The sequence below is a fragment of the Bos indicus genome, chromosome 5 (genome assembly GCF_029378745.1).
Source record: "Bos indicus isolate NIAB-ARS_2022 breed Sahiwal x Tharparkar chromosome 5, NIAB-ARS_B.indTharparkar_mat_pri_1.0, whole genome shotgun sequence".
Lineage (NCBI taxonomy): Eukaryota > Metazoa > Chordata > Mammalia > Artiodactyla > Bovidae > Bos > Bos indicus.
The window spans coordinates 26,159,625-26,177,007 of record NC_091764.1 but is presented as its reverse complement, the minus strand read 5'-3'; the positions used below and the strand labels follow the sequence as shown (position 1 = coordinate 26,177,007).

The window sequence follows — 17,383 nt, the reverse complement described above, 5'->3', positions numbered from 1 at the left end:
AGAGGGTCCTAAATCCCAAAGAGACTACCCTCATCTATACCGGAAATTAACAGAGAAAGCATTTCTGGCTAAATAGGAAAGAAGGAAGGTCAGGAATAACTGACCTTCACCTTATTCCCTTGATTTATTCCCAGAGACAGTGCAGATCTGAGAGAAAAGGTTCCTTGTTGGGTGTTGTCTATGCAGGCCCCGAGACTTAATAACTGGGGAAGCTGTCAGGGAAGAAAAAAACACTATAACCTCTTCCCAATGGCTAAATAACAAGTCCTTGGCTCTCCTGGACAAACAGAAGGTCATGGTTGGAGCCACAGCCTAAATAACCCAGGGTGCAGTTGAGCTCTGTATCTGGGCAAAGACTGCATCTATTTTGCAATTGTTTGTCTGGTTTAAGCCCTCAAACTACAATTTACTCCACTGATTTAAGACAAAGCATCCTGTGTCTGTTAATTGGGTCTTGAGGGACAGGAAAAGGGGAGCGTTATCTGGATAACTCCGGTAAAAAATAATTTCACTGTTGTGTATGTGTAAGCTTATACCATTCAAATAAGTTGTGTATTTGGCCCTGATTATCACCCAGTTCTACACCTTGCGCTGAGTAGACGCAGCTAGAGTATTTTAAGCCACTATCGAACGGACGGAAGATGGGCCGGCAGCCCTGGTTCTGCGGATGCTAATGCAGCCGGAAACCCGGCGCGATCGATGGCACAGACCCAGAGCCAAGCCGGGATCGCCGGCCCCATCTTCGAACAAAACAAACCCCCAGGACCTTGTGTTCCGGACCGGCCAGAGCTTCCGCCCATCCTCCCCGCCATTACCCGGAAAGTAGGAGAGGATTGTAGGCCCCCGACCCGTGTGGGAAACGCATACCGGAGCCCCCAGCCCTCTCTGCGCGGCGGGGACACGGAGGCGCCGAAGGTTCCAGCGTAATTAAGCGCGAGGTGGGCTGCAGGCTGAGGACCTCACCGCCGCGTATACGCCGAGTGTTTGGCCCGACCGGCAGCCCTACGGTGTCTGCCTCCGTCAAGAAGGAGCTGCCGATTTTCCGCGGGGAAGTGTGCGTCCCGGGCCCGCCGCCACCGAACGCCGCGTACCACCGCAGCCCAGCGCCGAGCTAGCGATCGCCGCTCCAATCCCGGAGACAAAGACCCGCCGGCCGCTGGTGGCCGACACGGGCGCCTGGCCGCTCGCTCCCCGCCCCGCGTCCGGAGCGCTCCGTGCCCCGGCCCGGCGGACAGGGCTCCGGGACCTCGGTCCAGTTCCCCGAGCGCCTGACCCGACCTTGGATCCTGGGCGCCCGAGATCCCAAGGAGAGGAAATACGGCGCGCCTCCCAGCCCCGGCCCCGCCGCCCCTTGTAGCTGCCAGCCCAACCAACAGCGCCAGTCGCCGCCCGAGGGCCGCCGGCCCCCGCGAATGACGGGATGACCCCTGCTGGCCGGACCCGCGGAGACCGCCAAGACCCGGACCCGCCCAGCTGATCAGCCCCGAGCCCCAGCCCGGGGACACGCTCCGGGGGTTTGTGGGTGACCTCAAAGAGCAGCCTGAGTCCCAGACGCTGCCAGGCTGCGGGAACGAGGCCTTTCTCCCAAATGTCCTCCCTCTGCTGGGCACGCGGCGTCCGCACAGAGGCGGCCGGCCCTCCTGCCGGGCTCCTCACCGCCGGCGGATCTACCTCAGGCTCCTAAATAAAGCCTGTGCTGCCCCGCCGGAGCCTGGCACCCGAGGCTTGGAAGAGATCAAACACAGAGGACCTTTAGGCAGTGCGACCAGCCTGTTGCCTGGGGGTGACTTCGCCTCTCTGAGCGTGAGTCGCTTCGTGGATACTCCGAGACAAGCCTTTGGTTTATCAATTTTCATGATCTGGAGTGGAGAACTTCAAGGACCAGTCTGTGCGGATGGAACTCACTGGCAGTTCTTGCTAGAAAAGCTCCCTGTGAAAGATAGTCCACATTCGGAGCAGGGAAAAGATGTTCCACAAAATGTACGCCTGGACATACTGCCCATATAACCAACATATTGAAACAGTCTAAAATGCACAGAGATCTATATTACATGTACATTCTGGCAATGGAAAATATATATCTCTAGAAAATATACAAACGTAGGCACTCATCTATTGTATGGGAAAGCAACCTCCTGAAAAAAGATTACATATAGCATGTATATCCATCATATATAAAATTTCATTTACATGTATAAACAGTGCACTTGCACAGGGACAGTACAGTCCTGCACCTATTTAGATACATCAGTATATACACTCTAAAAGCCATATAAAATCAGTACATGGACAATGCATCCAGATAATAATTATATTAGATATTAATAGTATTATGTCTTATTATTAATATATCCACATTTTAAAGCTTCATGGAAAATATATCATGTTATTATATATACACAAAATGCATACCAACTCAGTACATGAAAAATATATTCTGTGAATTACATTTGCATACATGTTGTATGTGTACCAAATACATTGAAGTACATACTTTGGGTTCACATAGTATTGTATTTATAGTACACATTTCTCGGCCAACATTAAAAACAGTATCAGGAGGAAGCCCAAGCATTAGCAATGACATTCCCCATCAGCAGAAGTTCTTTTCTATCCTTCCATACTTTCTATTATTTCTGTCTTTTCAACCCCCCCTCTATATCTACATGGATTATTTATATCGGTGGTCTCCTGTCTCTAACTGTTGCCTCTCTTGTTTGAGGTCAGGGTCTATATTTTGAGCCCTAAGTCCTGTTTGCAGCAGGGTCTAACTGCACAGTCATGCCTGCATGGAATTAGCATTGTCTAATTACTTTACCCCTTCTATCTTAGCATTTGTTCTTCTGGACCTACTTTAAATATCCAGTTACTCTGGGTTGCCAGTTAGGGAAGTGCAGCAGCCAGGAGAGGTGTGTAACAGGCAGGTTCTGAGTGTGTGCTGGGCATACAAGGGCTCCTTGAAGGGTGAGAATTGTTTAACTTTTTTAAAATTTACTTTCAAAATTCAAGTCTAGGAAGCAGTATGAAGTAAAGACCGGACCTTGTCTTCTATGTTCCTCTCTAATTCATAGCAGCTCCACTCTGCCCGGCCAACCAGGAAGAGGACTCTGGCCTGCACAGCTCCTGGACTCCAGTTTCCAACCTCAATCTTGGCTAGGTCTATCCAAGCAACTGGGAAATTTTATCCCATAACCCAAGTTTTTCTCAACAAAACCCACTCCCAATGCTTTTCCAGAGGCAGTGATAACTTAAAGCATTTTGGGGGGCTGAGCAAATTCTGATTTGATCCCCTAAAAATTAGGTCCACTTGGGTCCTTCTTTAGTAGCTAAAAATCCGGGACTATCTGACACATGCCTATGGAAAAATTCTTTGACAGACAATACACTCACACCCAGCAGATATTGTTTTTGAGTCAATGGGTTCCTGTAGATGCGGCCATATTTTACTGTCCAAAGGAATCAATTAATTAGTGCCTCACCACTCCTCACACCCTCCGCTGCTTGGCTGAGCCTGCCTGAGCCGCGGAGATAGATGTACGTGGCCAGCTCGCAGGTCTTGTTAACAAGCCTCGTCATAAAGATGGAGATGATAAGAAGAGCAAGGAAGCCCTGGTGGCCGTGAGGGGCACTTCGAGGGCCCAGCCCAAGGGTGTGTGGGGCAGCAGCAGGTCGGAGCCAGAGCGATGTAGGAGCCAGAGCGATGTAGGACCGAGGATCGAGGTGACCCGAGACTGAGATCACCGAGGATCCGGTGTATCCAGTGTTTTTCCCTTCTAGGGTTGAAACGCTGTGACTCGAATAAGTCCCTCTCCCCTCCCCCGTTCTTGAGTTTTCCCTTTTTAAAATCAAGCCTCAAGTTTTTAAAAATTAGAAAAAAATAAAGATACATAAACCTCTGTCCATGAGTGCCTGTCTTGCCCTCCACCACGTTTGTTCAGGAACCTGCCGCTTTCTCCTTTCCCCGCATTTCTCTGCGTAGTCCTTTTTCATCTCCGTCTGGCGCTCTCTTCCCTCCTTAGGCTCGCTCTCTGGCTTCAAGCTTGCTTTTTCTACCAAGTTGATACTGGCTCAGGCCCCAATGAGCTTGTAAAAATAATATTACAGATACCCCTGCTTATCTCTCAGCAGAGTAAACACCCCTAGATAAGCCCAAAGGAAAACAAAAACAAACAAACAAACAAAAACAGCAACAAAACATTCCCCTCCCCCCAAAAGGATGTAATTGCTGGTTTGGGTTGCAGCACTTAATTCTCATTATTCTCACCAATGTGGATACTGAACAGAGAGATACTGATATTAGTAGGCAGGGGGGAATTAATGTTAGTTTTATAGTCATCTATTAAGAGCAGAGAGCGATCTGAATCTACTTTAAAGGGACCAAAAGAGGGGGGGGGGTGGAGAGAGAGAGAGAAAGGGAGGGGGAAGGGAGAAATATGACTGAAGGCAAACAAAGATCTTTGCCTGAAGAAACAATGTAATACTAGACAGAACTATAAAGTCTAGGAATGTAAGAACACAGGCTCTCTCAGCTTCCCCCATTTGGAATTCCGTCCCTTGCACTTCCTGCTGAAATCTCAACCTGACTACCCAGCAGTATTCAAGGAAGGATTCATGCAATTATCCGGATAATTGTAGGGGGTGAGAGAAAGCATTTCCTTTTGATGGTCTGATCCTCTCTGGTGTCTGTGCAGAGGAGGAGGAGAGGGGGGTGTAAGGGGGAAAGGAGGTGGTAGGGTCTCCCAATATGACCCATCCCCTACAAGACGGCTACTCCTAAACCACGGAGGTCCTTGGCAAGCTTACAGATTCTGAAACACACTCAAGAATGGACAGAGTCTCACTTTCATTTTTCAGCATATTTCCTTGGCTTTACTTTGTCTGCATAAACCTGCCTCATCCAGTATTGTAATTATCACAAGTAAGCGAATAATAGATAATTATAGGGGTGTCCATAATATCATTTATTTTATAGCCACACAAGATATGATTAGAGTTAATGTTGGAGGCTTTGTTGGAGCCTGGGAGGCAACAAGAAGCAAAGCAGAAAGGCCTGAATAATCTATCTCTTTTCTATTTTTATGTGTGTGGGAATATCCAAATCCCTATTTCTCTAAATTCCCTCCCCAAATGCCTTAAGTGAAATATCTAGGATTTTACAGGCTGAAAGCTCAGAGAAAGGTAAACAGCAATTTACTCCTTAAACATTTCCCTAAGTCTCAAGAGCAGAGGTCTCTGCTCTCCCTATAACCCCCCCCCCCAAACAAGAGCTTCACCCTCAGTTCAAGACCCCTAGGGTCACAGACCTGGCAGGTGAGGCCAGTGAAAGGAAGACAGTCTTCCAAGTTCATTGCCATCTTCAGGTGGGCACTGGGCCCAGAATGAAGCCCCTTTGATCCCAAACTCGCCTTCTTTCCTGGTCCTTCTTCCTCAGGGATACCTGGATGGGGGCAGAAGCCAGGCGAGGGCCATGGAGGTCAGTTGGGGTGGGGATGGGAGAGTATTGAAAATATTATTTCCTGTTTCTGAGATTCAAAAGATCAGGAAAGAAGAGAGAATGAGATTGCATCAGAGAGGCTAGGAAAGAGAATCAAGGGAAGCCATGAAACCAGAGGCAAGAATCAAAAGAATGAGTCAAAGGAAAGGGGGGTGGGGGAGAAAGAAGAACAGCAGGGGGGAAAAAGGAAGGAAGAAAGTAAAAAACAAAGGGCAGGAAAAGGGGAAGAAAGGGAGAGGAGGGGGAAGGAGGAAGTGAGGGGTGGGGGGGGGGGGAGAAAAGGAGAGACATTTGACAGAGAAAGAAAGGAAGCAGGGAGGCAACGGCCAGGGTCGCCTGGGCGCTGCCTGGCTGCCTGCAGAGGTCTGGGTGGGCGGGGGGCGCCATGACAAAGTGAAGGTCAAGTTAGCATCGTACCTTATAAGGAAGGCGTCGGTCCTCCATTTCAGCCTTTCTTTCTGCCAGGACGTGGCCGTGGCATTTCTGGTCTTGTAAACACTGGAGTCTTAGGGGCCTTAAAAAAAAAAAATAAAGACCCCCCTCCTTCCTTTATTGGGGGTGAGCTCGGCCGGCTGGGGGAAGCAGTGGACAGAAGTCAACTAATGATGACTCCGGGAAACTTTTCTCTCCTTTTCTCTCTGGCTCCGCTCCCGCCAGCTGGGGCCCCCTCCCCCTCCCTCCGTCCCTCCCTCCCTCCCTCTCCCCACCCCAGTGCCTCTTTTTCTCTCGGTATCTCTCCGTCTTCCGTATCTCTCGCCACCGTCTGTAACTCTGGGCTCCGTCTCTCCACTCCCTCTTCCCAATACTGCAGACTTCTAAATCCCTTTCATGCTACCACGAAGCGGAATGGGACGGAGAACTGGAGAGAAAATTAGCCGTCACAAAGAAAAAAAGTTCATTTACAGCTTAGATGTCTGACTATTCAGATTTCCTTCGAAAACAAGGCGGTACACTCGGTAAGGAGGAGGGGAAGTGAGGCAGCAAGAGTGGGGAGGGCTGATGAAGCAGGGGACTTGGATTTATTTATTTCTCACATCCAGAGGCGGAAAGGGTTTGGGGAGAAACGGGAAAGTGAGAGAGAGAAGCGGTTGAACCCAGCAACTAGCAAAGAAGGAGGCTGCAGCGGGGGACGGGGAGCGAAGCGCAAGAACCCGGTGGCGCGGCGGCGATCCGCGAGCGCTGAGCAGGCTGAGCCTAGGCCTTGGGTACGGAGAGACAAGGGCATTCGATGTCTGTTGGTCTGAGAGGTGGGGGCGGCGGGGTGTGAAGGCAGGGATGGAAGGAGTCAGGCAGAGACAGACGGAGTGAGGCGGCGCCGCAGCCGGCGGGCCGGAGGGAAAGCGAGTTCCGGAGCTGCCGCGGCGGCCCAGGCAGCGGGCAGCGGGCGGGCTCAGGGGAGAAAGGCGGCCAGAGAGAGGAGCCTGAAGTGGAATCCTTGGCCCGGTCCCTCCAGGGTACCAGAATAGCACTAGGAGAGGGTGGCGGGGGAGAGAGAGAGAATATGGCGTGGAGGTGTCTGTGAAGGACTCACCTCTATCTAGGACTTCTGTTTTTGCCTGCTCTGCGTCCACCTTGCCCTTTTTAGGTCTAATCATTGCTTATTACATGGGAATTCTAATAGCCAAGGGAGGGACGCCCTGATGGCGGTCTTCTGGTTAAACCTGATGCCCCACAAATCCCTTCTGGTTGTCACCTACACCCTTCTTAACTGAAAAATCAGCGTCTAGGATCAGCCCCCTCCCACTTGGCCTACCTGGTTGAGGGCACCTAAGGGCTCTCTGGAACCTGAAGTGGGGCCTGGGGTCCAGGTGGGAGCAGCCAGGAGCAGTGAGGGTGGTCAGGAAGCTCCCAGGCCTCCGCCTCCGGCAGCCCTCCCACCCTGTGTTCTGATAATGAAAAACAAAGGGGGAGGATTTGATTATTTCTGCTGGTGTTAAAGGAGCCTGGCTTTCAAAAACAGCCTCTGACCCTGAGCTCTAAGGTGATAAGTGTCTCTCCTATGGACATTTAATCTGGGCAGGCCTCCTACTGCCTGGGCTCTGGGGGCTGAGGGGGTGGCCAGGGTAAGGACATTTGAAGCCAGGAAGCCCCAGGGAAGGAGCGGCAGGCCCTCTCTGGCACTCTCTAGAGTTCTGTGTAGAGTACTTTTAAAGGACCGAATGGACTGGGGAAGCCCTTTCTGAGGTTTCCCTCAGCCCGGGGAAAGGGAGCCCTAGGAAGGGAGGGAGTTTATTAGGAGCTGGGACTTTTCCCTAATGTGGGAAATACAGAGATAGCCAGACCTTATCCTGCAAAAATGTATTTTGTGCCTGCCACAGAAAATTGGTAGCCACTGGGGAGACAAGGGACTGGCAGTGAGTGGAGCAGGGCCAGATGCTGTGGTGAAGGCAGAGGTTGAGGTGTGATTTCGGGTGGGTGCAGGAATCTGAGGGAAAAGAACTGGAAAGGTATCACCCAAACCCTTTTTCTCGGAGAAGCTAAACACACACACACACACACACACACACACAATGGGCCCCAAATTGAAAAACACCAGATGATCTGCTTCGAAGAGACATAAACAGGCCAAGCGGATGCAGGTTAATAAAACCCGCAAAATCCCAGACAGGAACACTTAAAATGCCCCAGAAACAAAGCATACCGTGACAAATTCTCACCCAACACACAAGTACATGTACCAGAATGTTCCCAGGCACAGGCAGTCCTTCCCTATTTCCAGCTCCCACCCTGGGACACTCAGGTGAACCTGCCCAGCTCCCAAGGCACATGCACATTTGCGTCCCCTGCTAAACCTACCCACCAGGAGCCCCTACTGGGCAGGGGGGCTGCACACACACCCCACATAGTCAGCCCCGAGTCTCCTGAGCCTCAATAATGCATGATCCATACCCCGAGATAAAAGTCTAGACAATAGATGGCTGTTTATGACAACAAGGCTCTCCAAGTTTGGGGCCAGGCGATAAATCTCTGGCGAATCTTCCTGTAACTCAACTTCTGGCTGTAGTGACAGAAGAACCACGGAGACCGCTGAAAGGGGAGCAGCAAAATGGGACATACTTTGAATCTAGAGCAGAAGGCGACTTCCAGGCCCGGTCAAGGGAATGCAAGCGGCCGCACTCGGCCCCCATGGCAGGTCCACAGTGTGGAAGCTTTTGGACCAGGCTTCAGAACACAGGCAAGTCAGGCTTCCTGGCTCCTGAAATCAGGGAGAAATGGCAGGGCCTGGAGGCTGGGACAGACCCTCAAACCATTCTTGCTGCAGGCAAAGGGTCTTTTTTGTGGGTGACCCAAATCTTCTTGCTACGTGTCACCTGAATTTTTTCACCCCACGCCTTCTCTCTCTCTCTCCCTTTCCTTTTTGGATTGATGGGCTGTATCCTTTTGCATTTTCTACCCAGGCGTCTGATTACAAGTAAAGAGCCACTGAAGTTGATCTCATAAAAATGCCGCGAGCTCACTTTGATCTGCGCGGACTGGGTCCAAGCCTAAGTAGGCGCTAAAGCCGGGGAATGGCGGCTTCGGCCAACCCGGCCTCCGCTCCGCCGCGAGGTCGGAGATCCTGGTGGTGGGTGGCCGGGCAGGGCAATCCTGCTTAGAAAAGGCATTTTGTGTGTGTGTGCTGCTGCAGCTGAATTTGGAGACCAAGGTCCAGTGGTTGTGACTCCGTTTCCAGACTGCTTTTAAGACATTTCCTTCATTTTAGAGCATTTGCTGAGGGGGCCAGTGAAACTGGCTCATAAAATGGGACTTTTATGGGGAGAAATGGGGTCGCCGTTGCTAGCCTCCCAGGACAATCCCTCCGCGGAGGAAAGAGGGTGGGGCCGCGGGGGCTGAGGGGCTGCCCTTTTCCCTCCCCTCATCCTCTCCAGAGGCCACAGGAACCTCGGAGCAGCATGTCCTCTTAGGTGACCTGAGTTAGGACCTTGGGCTTGGGTTGAGGAGAGATGAGTATTGGGAACTGGCAGTCCCTTTCCTTTCTAGTTCCCTGGCTGGAGGTGTGAGGTGTCCAGGGATGCAGGATAAACTGCTGGGCTGAAAATCCCCAAGCACACTAAAAGGATTATTAAAATCAGTGGCATTGCTCTAACGGAGAGAGCTGTGCCCAAAAGGATGCAACCGTTGCCTGCCCGGCAGTCTCAGACCCGCGGAGGGAGTCCATGTGCTGATTGCTTATCTTTTTACTGACTCTACAGAGACTGATCTTACAGACTTGAGAGCCCTAAGGGCCCCCTTGCTCCAACCTGAGGTTTCCTCCCAGTTCTTGATCTGTGGGAGTGGGCCCCTTTCCCGACCACAATCCACTCTCTCCTGAGCCTCAGCAGGAGGTGGACAAGCTGCAAGGGGGCCCAGTACTGGGTGGGGGGTGCTGCGCTGGGATCCGAAGATACTGCCCTTCTGAAGCCGCTTCTGATGTCTGCGTGTGGAAGGGAAGGGTGCTAGTATCTGTCGCAGCCCTGGCCAGAGTACCGAGGCAGCTACCCAGACCGCAGCCGCCCGCTAGCCGCCATGCAGGCAGACAGTGCTGACTGAGGCCACCCAGAGCCTCAGTGGGGCTGGCAGGATGGCCCCGCTGAGGAGGATTTCAGGTGAAATCTGGGTCTCCAGTAGGAGAGGCTACAGGCACCCATGAGATGAGGGGAAAGCCAGCCACCTCCAATCTGAGGAGTGAGGCTGCCCAAGGCTCTTGGGAAGTGACCTGGGGTCTCACTTCAGGGAAAGCACTGATGCCCAGGGATGCAGGCCAGGGCAGGTGGCTAGCCTATGCTTCAGGGTGGCCTGGACTTAGGACTGGGCAGGGAGGCCGCTCGCCCATGCCTTGGGCACTTTTGCTCACCAATATCTTCCTGACTTCAGCCACCACGGCCTTCTCTCCTTGACCCCAGTAGCAACCTCCTGTTGTTGGGACTTTTTCTAAGCTGTTGAAAAATTAAAAGTCAGACCAAAACTAGAAAAAACATTTTTTTGAACTTTGTGCCTTACTTTTAGGGAGATGAATATTAATATTCAGAAGCCTCTGTTGGAAGATCTCACAGTTTCCTGAACATCGACTCCTTTGACATTCTTTCTTGCCTTTCTTTTTGTTTCAAGGAAATCGAGCCGCCAGCAGCTCCTTGCAGCCGCCTGGCTCACTTTTATGGTGGCCCTGGAATAAACTTTGGTGGTCAAATTCAAGTGCTCAGGCCCACAGCTGTCTCCTCACAGGAAGTGCACCCCCTCCCCACTGTCGGCCCGGCGGTGCCTTGGGGGCTTGGGCCCCACAGCGCCCTGGAGGCCAGGATGGGGGAGGAAGCACAGCCCTGGGGGAAAGTGGGGAAAGCCCTGGCTGAGACTCTGAGCCGTCATCCACACCTCTGCAAGGGATAGGGGTACCTCTCACCTCCTTCTTGCCAGTTCCTATCACTGTTTGGGGAGCATTTTGCCTCCAATAAATTCGAGTTTAATGAGGAGAGCACGAACCCCATAAAAGCCATAGCCCATAGTTCCCCATCATTATAATTAAAAACGCTGGCCCCAGTTCACCCTATAAAAAGGGGTAGAGGAAAGAGGAAAAGCAACAGATTTTTTTTTCTTGCAGCTTACTCTTTAGCAAAACTCCAGTCTAGCTCCTCTTTGCCCTTAGTTAAGATCTGGCCAGAACTAAAGGAGGGCTCCGGAAGCAGTGCCCAGCCAAGAATGGGTAAAGGGAGCCCAGAGGCCTACCCTTGGGTATGCCAGAGCCACCCCAAGAACAGGACCCATGGTCAAGGCTGTCCCAACCCAGGTGTTGCACTAAAGTAGATTTGAGGAGGCAGAAGGGTTGGGAAAGAATGACTTTGGAGGGGTTGTATTTGGAGTCAAGGTATTTTTTTTTTTTTTTTGGTACCTTCCCTGTCTGGTATTGGGGCCTCTGTAACTCATCAAGAAAAATCAAATACAAATAATATTTTTTAAGTGGAAACCAAGTTTAACCATGAGTTAGGGGTTAAAAGAAGGTTTGGGCCATTTCTGGCTTTTCCTAAGAGTGCATGGACTAAGTCCTTGGGGGCTTCAGTTCCTCCCTCCTCCAACCCTCGGACCGAACAGAACAGAAGAGATCATACTCTGCTGGCTCCTCTTTAGATGCACGGTTGGTTTCTGCTCGTGGGCGGTTGCTCTGGTACCCAGTCCAGAACCCATCAATAAACTGATTTTCAACTATCCAGATGTGTCCTGTGGTGCCCAGAGGGAAGGGAGGCAGGCAAGGGAGGGCAGAACCACTGAGTCCACCCCTTGGGTCACAGCCATCTAGGAGGCTGGCAGATGTGGAGGAGGGCAGGGCAGGGCTGAGAAACAGGAAAGAGGCACCCACCAAGGTCTGGCTGCAACCCCTTGGGAGGGGGGAAGTGGGGCTGGGGGTTTCCATTAGGGAGTGGTCCCTGGCCCTGGGCAGCCTGCCAGGGTCCTCAGTTCCCTTCCACTGCCCTACTGGTCTGTCCCAGAGATCTATACTGTCCACCCAAATCATTCAAGGATATCACCCCCAAACCCAGATCCCCCATCATATCCTACCTAGACCCAACACTGGGCTTCTTTACTGCGCAGAAGCTGACACTTAGCACCCAATCCAAAGGGTCCCCAACAGAGAAGACGTAGGACTCTCATTGCAACCTTTTTCTTGGGGGTTGAAATTTAAAAAGCCACTGTGGATGCAGCTTTCTGCGCATTGATTGACAATAAAGGCAGGCATGAAATATTCACCCAGGGCCACTCTCTCATACTAAATATTTAACACAACATTAGAGAAGGTTTTTCCCAGACTTCGCCAGGCACCGGCTGGGCGGCTGGCTCACTGCTTACCACTGTTTATGACTAATCTGAGTCCCTAGCCGCCAGCAGCACAGCAAGCCAGACAAAGTTGGGACACTGGCTGGTTGCTGGGCCGCCTCACCTTTGGGAAACTTCAGATACCCTTCCAAAGAGTCCCTCCAAAGGGGAAAACGAGTCTGGATACCCAGCCCGGGCTAGGAAAAGAATCGACTTCTTCAAAGTCTTGTAAACAGGCACTGACTCTCTTCGGGTTGGTGGGGTAAGAGTCCCTGAGAGTTGGGGGGAAAGATTCACGTCTCTGGAAGAATCAGGCAGTGGAGAAAGAGGTCCTCATCCCCACCTCTGTCTTGGGCTGATCTCAGGGAGAAGGCAAGACCCCCCATATGTGAGAACCCTCCTCCTTCTCCCAATCCTGGGGAAAAAAAAGAGCAGCAGCTAGAAAAAAATACAATTACCCCCTCCTAGCCACCGCCCCCGCCCATCCCACTGCCCACCCCACCCCAACCCTCTCTCTCTCTCCTCCTTTGCTCGCTCTGTGGAATGGAGAGGAGGGGAGTGTCAAGAGCAAAACGAATACAAATCTGCAATTGATTTTCATAATGTTTCTGCGGTGTTTGCAAACCAATCGCCTGAACGTCCCCATCTTACCTAAGAGAGAACCCCTCCTACGACTGCGAAGTGCTCCGAACTGATATATGACAATATCTACTTTGGATCACGTGCTCGGGGAGAGAGACTAAGACGGATAACGCGTCATCTCGCCTTCCCAAATTTTACCCCCTCGCTAGACCTGGTCCAAAACCTCCATCTGGAGCCGGCAGAAGAGAACGATGTTTAACTCGGTCAACCTGGGCAACTTCTGCTCGCCGTCGCGCAAGGAGAGGGGCGCCGATTTCGGCGAGCGAGGGAGCTGCGCTTCCAACCTCTATCTGCCCAGTTGCACTTACTACGTGCCTGAGTTCTCCACGGTCTCCTCCTTCCTGCCCCAGGCCCCCTCTCGTCAGATCTCCTATCCCTACCCGGCCCAAGTGCCCCCGGTCCGAGAGGTCTCCTACGGCCTGGAGCCCTCCGGCAAGTGGCACCCCCGGAACAGCTACTCCTCCTGCTATGCGGCGGCCGACGAGCTCATGCACCGGGAGTGCCTGCCTCCTTCCACCGTCACCGAGATCCTCATGAAAAACGAAGGCTCCTACGGCGGCCACCACCACCCCAGCGCCCCGCACGCCGCCCCCGCCGGCTTCTACTCCTCAGTCAACAAGAACAGTGTCCTGCCCCAAGCCTTTGACCGCTTCTTCGACAACGCCTACTGCGGCGGCGGCGACCCGCCCGCCGAGCCCCCCTGCCCGGGCAAGGGTGAGGCCAAAGGGGAGCCTGAGGCGCCCCCAGCCTCGGGACTGGCGTCCCGGGCTGAGGCGGGGGCCGAGGCCGAGGCCGAAGAGGAGAACACGAATCCCAGCTCGTCCGGTTCAGCCCACTCGGCGGCCAAGGAGCCGGCCAAGGGAGCCGCCCCCAGTAGGTAGCAGCGGCCGGGAAGCAGGCGGGCAGGAGGGAGGGAGCTAGGGAGGGAGGGCGAGCGAGGGTAGGGGGGAGGCGAGGGGAGCGGGGACGGCCTCGTGTTTTGGGTCAGTCCAATTTTATGTGGAGTTTTATAAGCATTCAAAGGATTTTATTATAACCTACAAAGCCCTCTCTCCCAACGACTCGACTTTTTACGATGGAGAAGGGGTGGGGAGGGAGGGAAAAGGGCTCTTTGGAAAAGCCGGGTGAACCCCCCTCTCCGTTATCTCCTTCGGTCTGTGAAATTTTTAAAAGCGCCACCATCGCGGGCAATATTAACTTTGATCGTGAACTTAGAGGAGCATTTAAGGAAGGATGGGGAGCCCCGCGGCCGGGGTTGGGGGTGGGAGGGAGGGGAGGGGTGGAGGGGGAGAAAGGGGAGGGCAAGGGAAAGACAGGGAGAAACTCCGAGAGGGGGAGTGGTGGAAGAGAGAGGCATTGGAGCAGAGCTGGAGCCCGGGGAGTCCAGCCAGGGCCGCTCTGCTTCTTTTAAAAAAACTATTTTTTGAAATGTTCAAACTCTGTGTTGGCGGGTCCCTGAGCAGGGCTCGGAGCGACCCGAGGGTCAGCGGCGACAGGGGGTGGGGGCGAGGCGGGCTCAGGGCTCCCCTCTGCTCCAGGCCTGGGGCTTGGCGTTTCCCTGCGGCCCGCGGCCTCCGCGCCGGCCTGCCCAGGCCGCGGGGAAGGAGCGGCCCGCCGGGCGTCCCGGGGCGCCAGGGCCCCCGGAAGCGGCTCTCGGGTGTCTCTGGTGCCTGCTCTCTTGCTTCCTCCCCGCATCCCAGTGACTCTCGCCGGATCGCACTTCTTTGCGCCTGTTCTCCGCGGTCCCCCCACATTTCTGGGGGTGGGGAGTGGGGGTGGGTTTTTAGAGCCACCCGGAGGGCAGAGGTGCGCGGCTGAGCGGGCGGGGGGCCTTGGGGACGCACTTGGCCGCGGCTGGCGCGCATCTCCCGAAGACCCCGCCACAGCCACGGCCCTCGCCGGAGGGGAGGGGGCACGGGCCCCCGCGGTGGCCCGGGAAGTGGGACGCGCTTGCCGCCCAGGCTGGGGGTCGCGGCTCGGCCCAGCGCCGCGCTTGCGGGAGGAGACCCGGCCGGCCTGGTGGGAGGGCTGCCCGGCGGTGGGGCCGGCAGAGAGGCCCCGCCGAGCGCTCCGGGGGGCTGGGGTCGCCAGGGTCTCACGTGTCTCTCTCCCCCTCTCCTCGCACTTGCCCCCTCCCCTCCCCTCCAGACGCCCCCCGCACCCGCAAGAAGCGCTGCCCTTATTCGAAATTCCAGATCCGGGAACTGGAGAGAGAGTTTTTCTTCAACGTGTATATCAACAAAGAGAAGCGGCTGCAGCTGTCTCGGATGCTGAACCTGACGGACCGACAAGTGAAAATTTGGTTTCAGAACAGAAGGATGAAAGAAAAAAAACTAAGCAGAGACCGGCTGCAGTATTTCTCGGGAAATCCTCTGCTGTAACCGCAGACTGGGCCCTTTTGAGGGGAGGGGGGAAAGGGGAAAATTATTTTATTTTATTTTTATTTTTTATTTTCTAACTCGCCTACTTTCCGCGGGTGGAAAACTGGACTGTGGCCAGGGCTGGCCCCCACTGCCGTTTCCCGCACGTCTTTCTGGACAACCTCCTTCACCTTGGTCTGACTCCATGTGGGACAGGGACAGGGCCTGGAATGGGGGATGAAGGAAAGTGTCTGACCCACGGCGAGTGGACACCGTTGGCGCCGAGGCCAAGACTCTTTATTTAAAAGAAAACACACCTCGCGACCATGTCTTGCTGCTCGAATTGGGTGGGGGAGGGGCGAGAGTAGTGGGCGCCTGAACTGAACAATCCTTGAACTAAAAGCCTTCCCTTGCCCAAGTGACAAGATCTGCTAGGACACCGGGTCTGCGAGGGGAGACTTCCTGGGCTCCCCATCCCTACCCCACCTAGCTCCATTGGTAGGGGGCAGCTAAATGTGACCCCGCCTTGCTGTGAAATTTCTGTTCCTTTGACCTGGTGTTAGGTGTGCAAACTCGTGTCCTACCTCCGTCTACGCCCAGGCCCCACCCGAGCCTAGCTGTTCTCCCCTTGAAGGTGTAGAACCCTCTTTAGAAATTTCTTAACTGGTGCATCGAGGTTTCCTAATCTTTTTCCTAGCCGCGCCCCACTTCAATGAATTTATAGCTATAGTCTATGCATTTGTTACCTCCTTTTTTTTGTTGTTGTTAAGGAAAAAAATAAAAAAGATTAGGGTGGAAGAGGCAATAGGGAGATGGGATTGGGCACCTCCCCTATGCTGGGGCCTGAATTTTTTGTAAATAAATTTCACAAGCATTTCTTTCTACCCTGAGGGGGTGTGGGTAGGACTGGCCTGGAATGAGATTGGAATCACCCATCTCCATGTGCGTGAGTGTGTGTACATGTGCAGTCCCCATCCGGCTCGCTCCCTGTCCCAGAGGGATTGCTGTGACTTTTTTTTTTTTTTTTTGTGGCAAATAAAGATATTTCATTCTGTTCAATATTATGATTTTATTTGATCCTTTTATTAGCCCCTCTCCTCTTAAAACCCTCGGTGCTGTCCGGGCGGAGGAGGAGGCAGGCGGGCAGAGCATGTGAAGGTGAAGTAGGCCAGAGCTAGCGGGCCTGCTCCCTCCTTTCCACGGGCAGGGGCAGGAGTGTGGCGGTAGCTTCCTCCAGCTTTCAGGCTGAGGACTTTCCACAGTGAGTCTCAAAGCTGTCCTTTCTCACGTGCTGCTCAAGCCTCGTCCAAATGCCCAGCAATGCTTTCCGCTTTCCGTTTAAGCACACATTTGTTGTGGAGTTAATTGTAACCATCATCGAATTTAAATTTATAGGAATTTTCTTGGCTCCACCGCCCTCCTGCCAGATGTCTCCGTCTGTCGCAGTTAAATGTGTAGGGTCGAGGGTAGGGTTTTCGGTTTTCCTTTTTTTCTCCCCCTCAACCATGAGAAGACTGTATTGGAATTTTTATATACAGTTTCGAGGGAGGGAGGGGAGAAGGGGGAAAGCCAGCCCCCACCTTTCCTCTCTGCGCTGGTCCCCGAGGGTGGGAAGGTGGGGCTGGGCCCCTTCCCCTCAAGCACAAATGGCCAGTTCGTCCAGACACAACAAGACCCTAGACTGGGGCTGGCCACCCTGATGTTTATACGTTGGTTTCCCAGAGTAGAAAGCCCCAGAGATTCATTTTGTAAGGGGTTGGCTTGGGGTGGGGCTCTGGGGAAGGAGGTAACCTGTGAGACCGTCGCCACACCCATCTATATTTGCTGCATGTTTCTTCTGTATAAAGATAACCACAGTCCTTTCAGCGCGTTCAGTGAGGGCACTCTGGTGGTCTCTGTTCCAAATTCGTTCTTTGGGGGCTGAGATTTGGAAGCAATTCTCTCATCTTTCCCTTCTCTTTGGAATTGTTCTGTAATTCAAAGAAAATGTTTTTTTGTCAATAACAACTCTGTTGAATGAAAGAAAAAGCACCACGACTATGGACTGACTATTGCATCTAGGTTCTCATTTTTGATGACAGAGGTATCTGAATCTCTAGTTTGT

At 53.1% G+C, this 17,383-nt stretch overlaps 1 protein-coding gene and 1 long non-coding RNA gene across 2 annotated transcripts; one reads left to right on the top strand and one right to left on the bottom strand.

Annotated features, from left to right (window-relative positions):
- Nucleotides 1–2,016: 2,016 nt before the first annotated feature.
- On the bottom strand, nucleotides 2,017–6,145 carry LOC109559022 (uncharacterized). The gene is made up of 3 exons (XR_002180702.2): nucleotides 5,912–6,145; nucleotides 5,304–5,437; nucleotides 2,017–4,083 (listed from the first exon to the last, which is right to left on the bottom strand). It is a non-coding gene; the product is annotated as an uncharacterized lncRNA (long non-coding RNA).
- A 6,965-nt stretch (nucleotides 6,146–13,110) lies between these two features.
- HOXC11 (homeobox C11) lies at nucleotides 13,111–16,707 on the top strand. Its single transcript, XM_019960411.2, has 2 exons — nucleotides 13,111–13,792; nucleotides 15,068–16,707. The coding sequence occupies exons 1-2, from the start codon at nucleotides 13,111–13,113 to the stop codon at nucleotides 15,298–15,300; spliced, it is 915 nt and encodes a 304-aa protein (XP_019815970.2). The 3' UTR covers nucleotides 15,301–16,707.
- The last annotated feature ends 676 nt before the right edge of the window (nucleotides 16,708–17,383 follow it).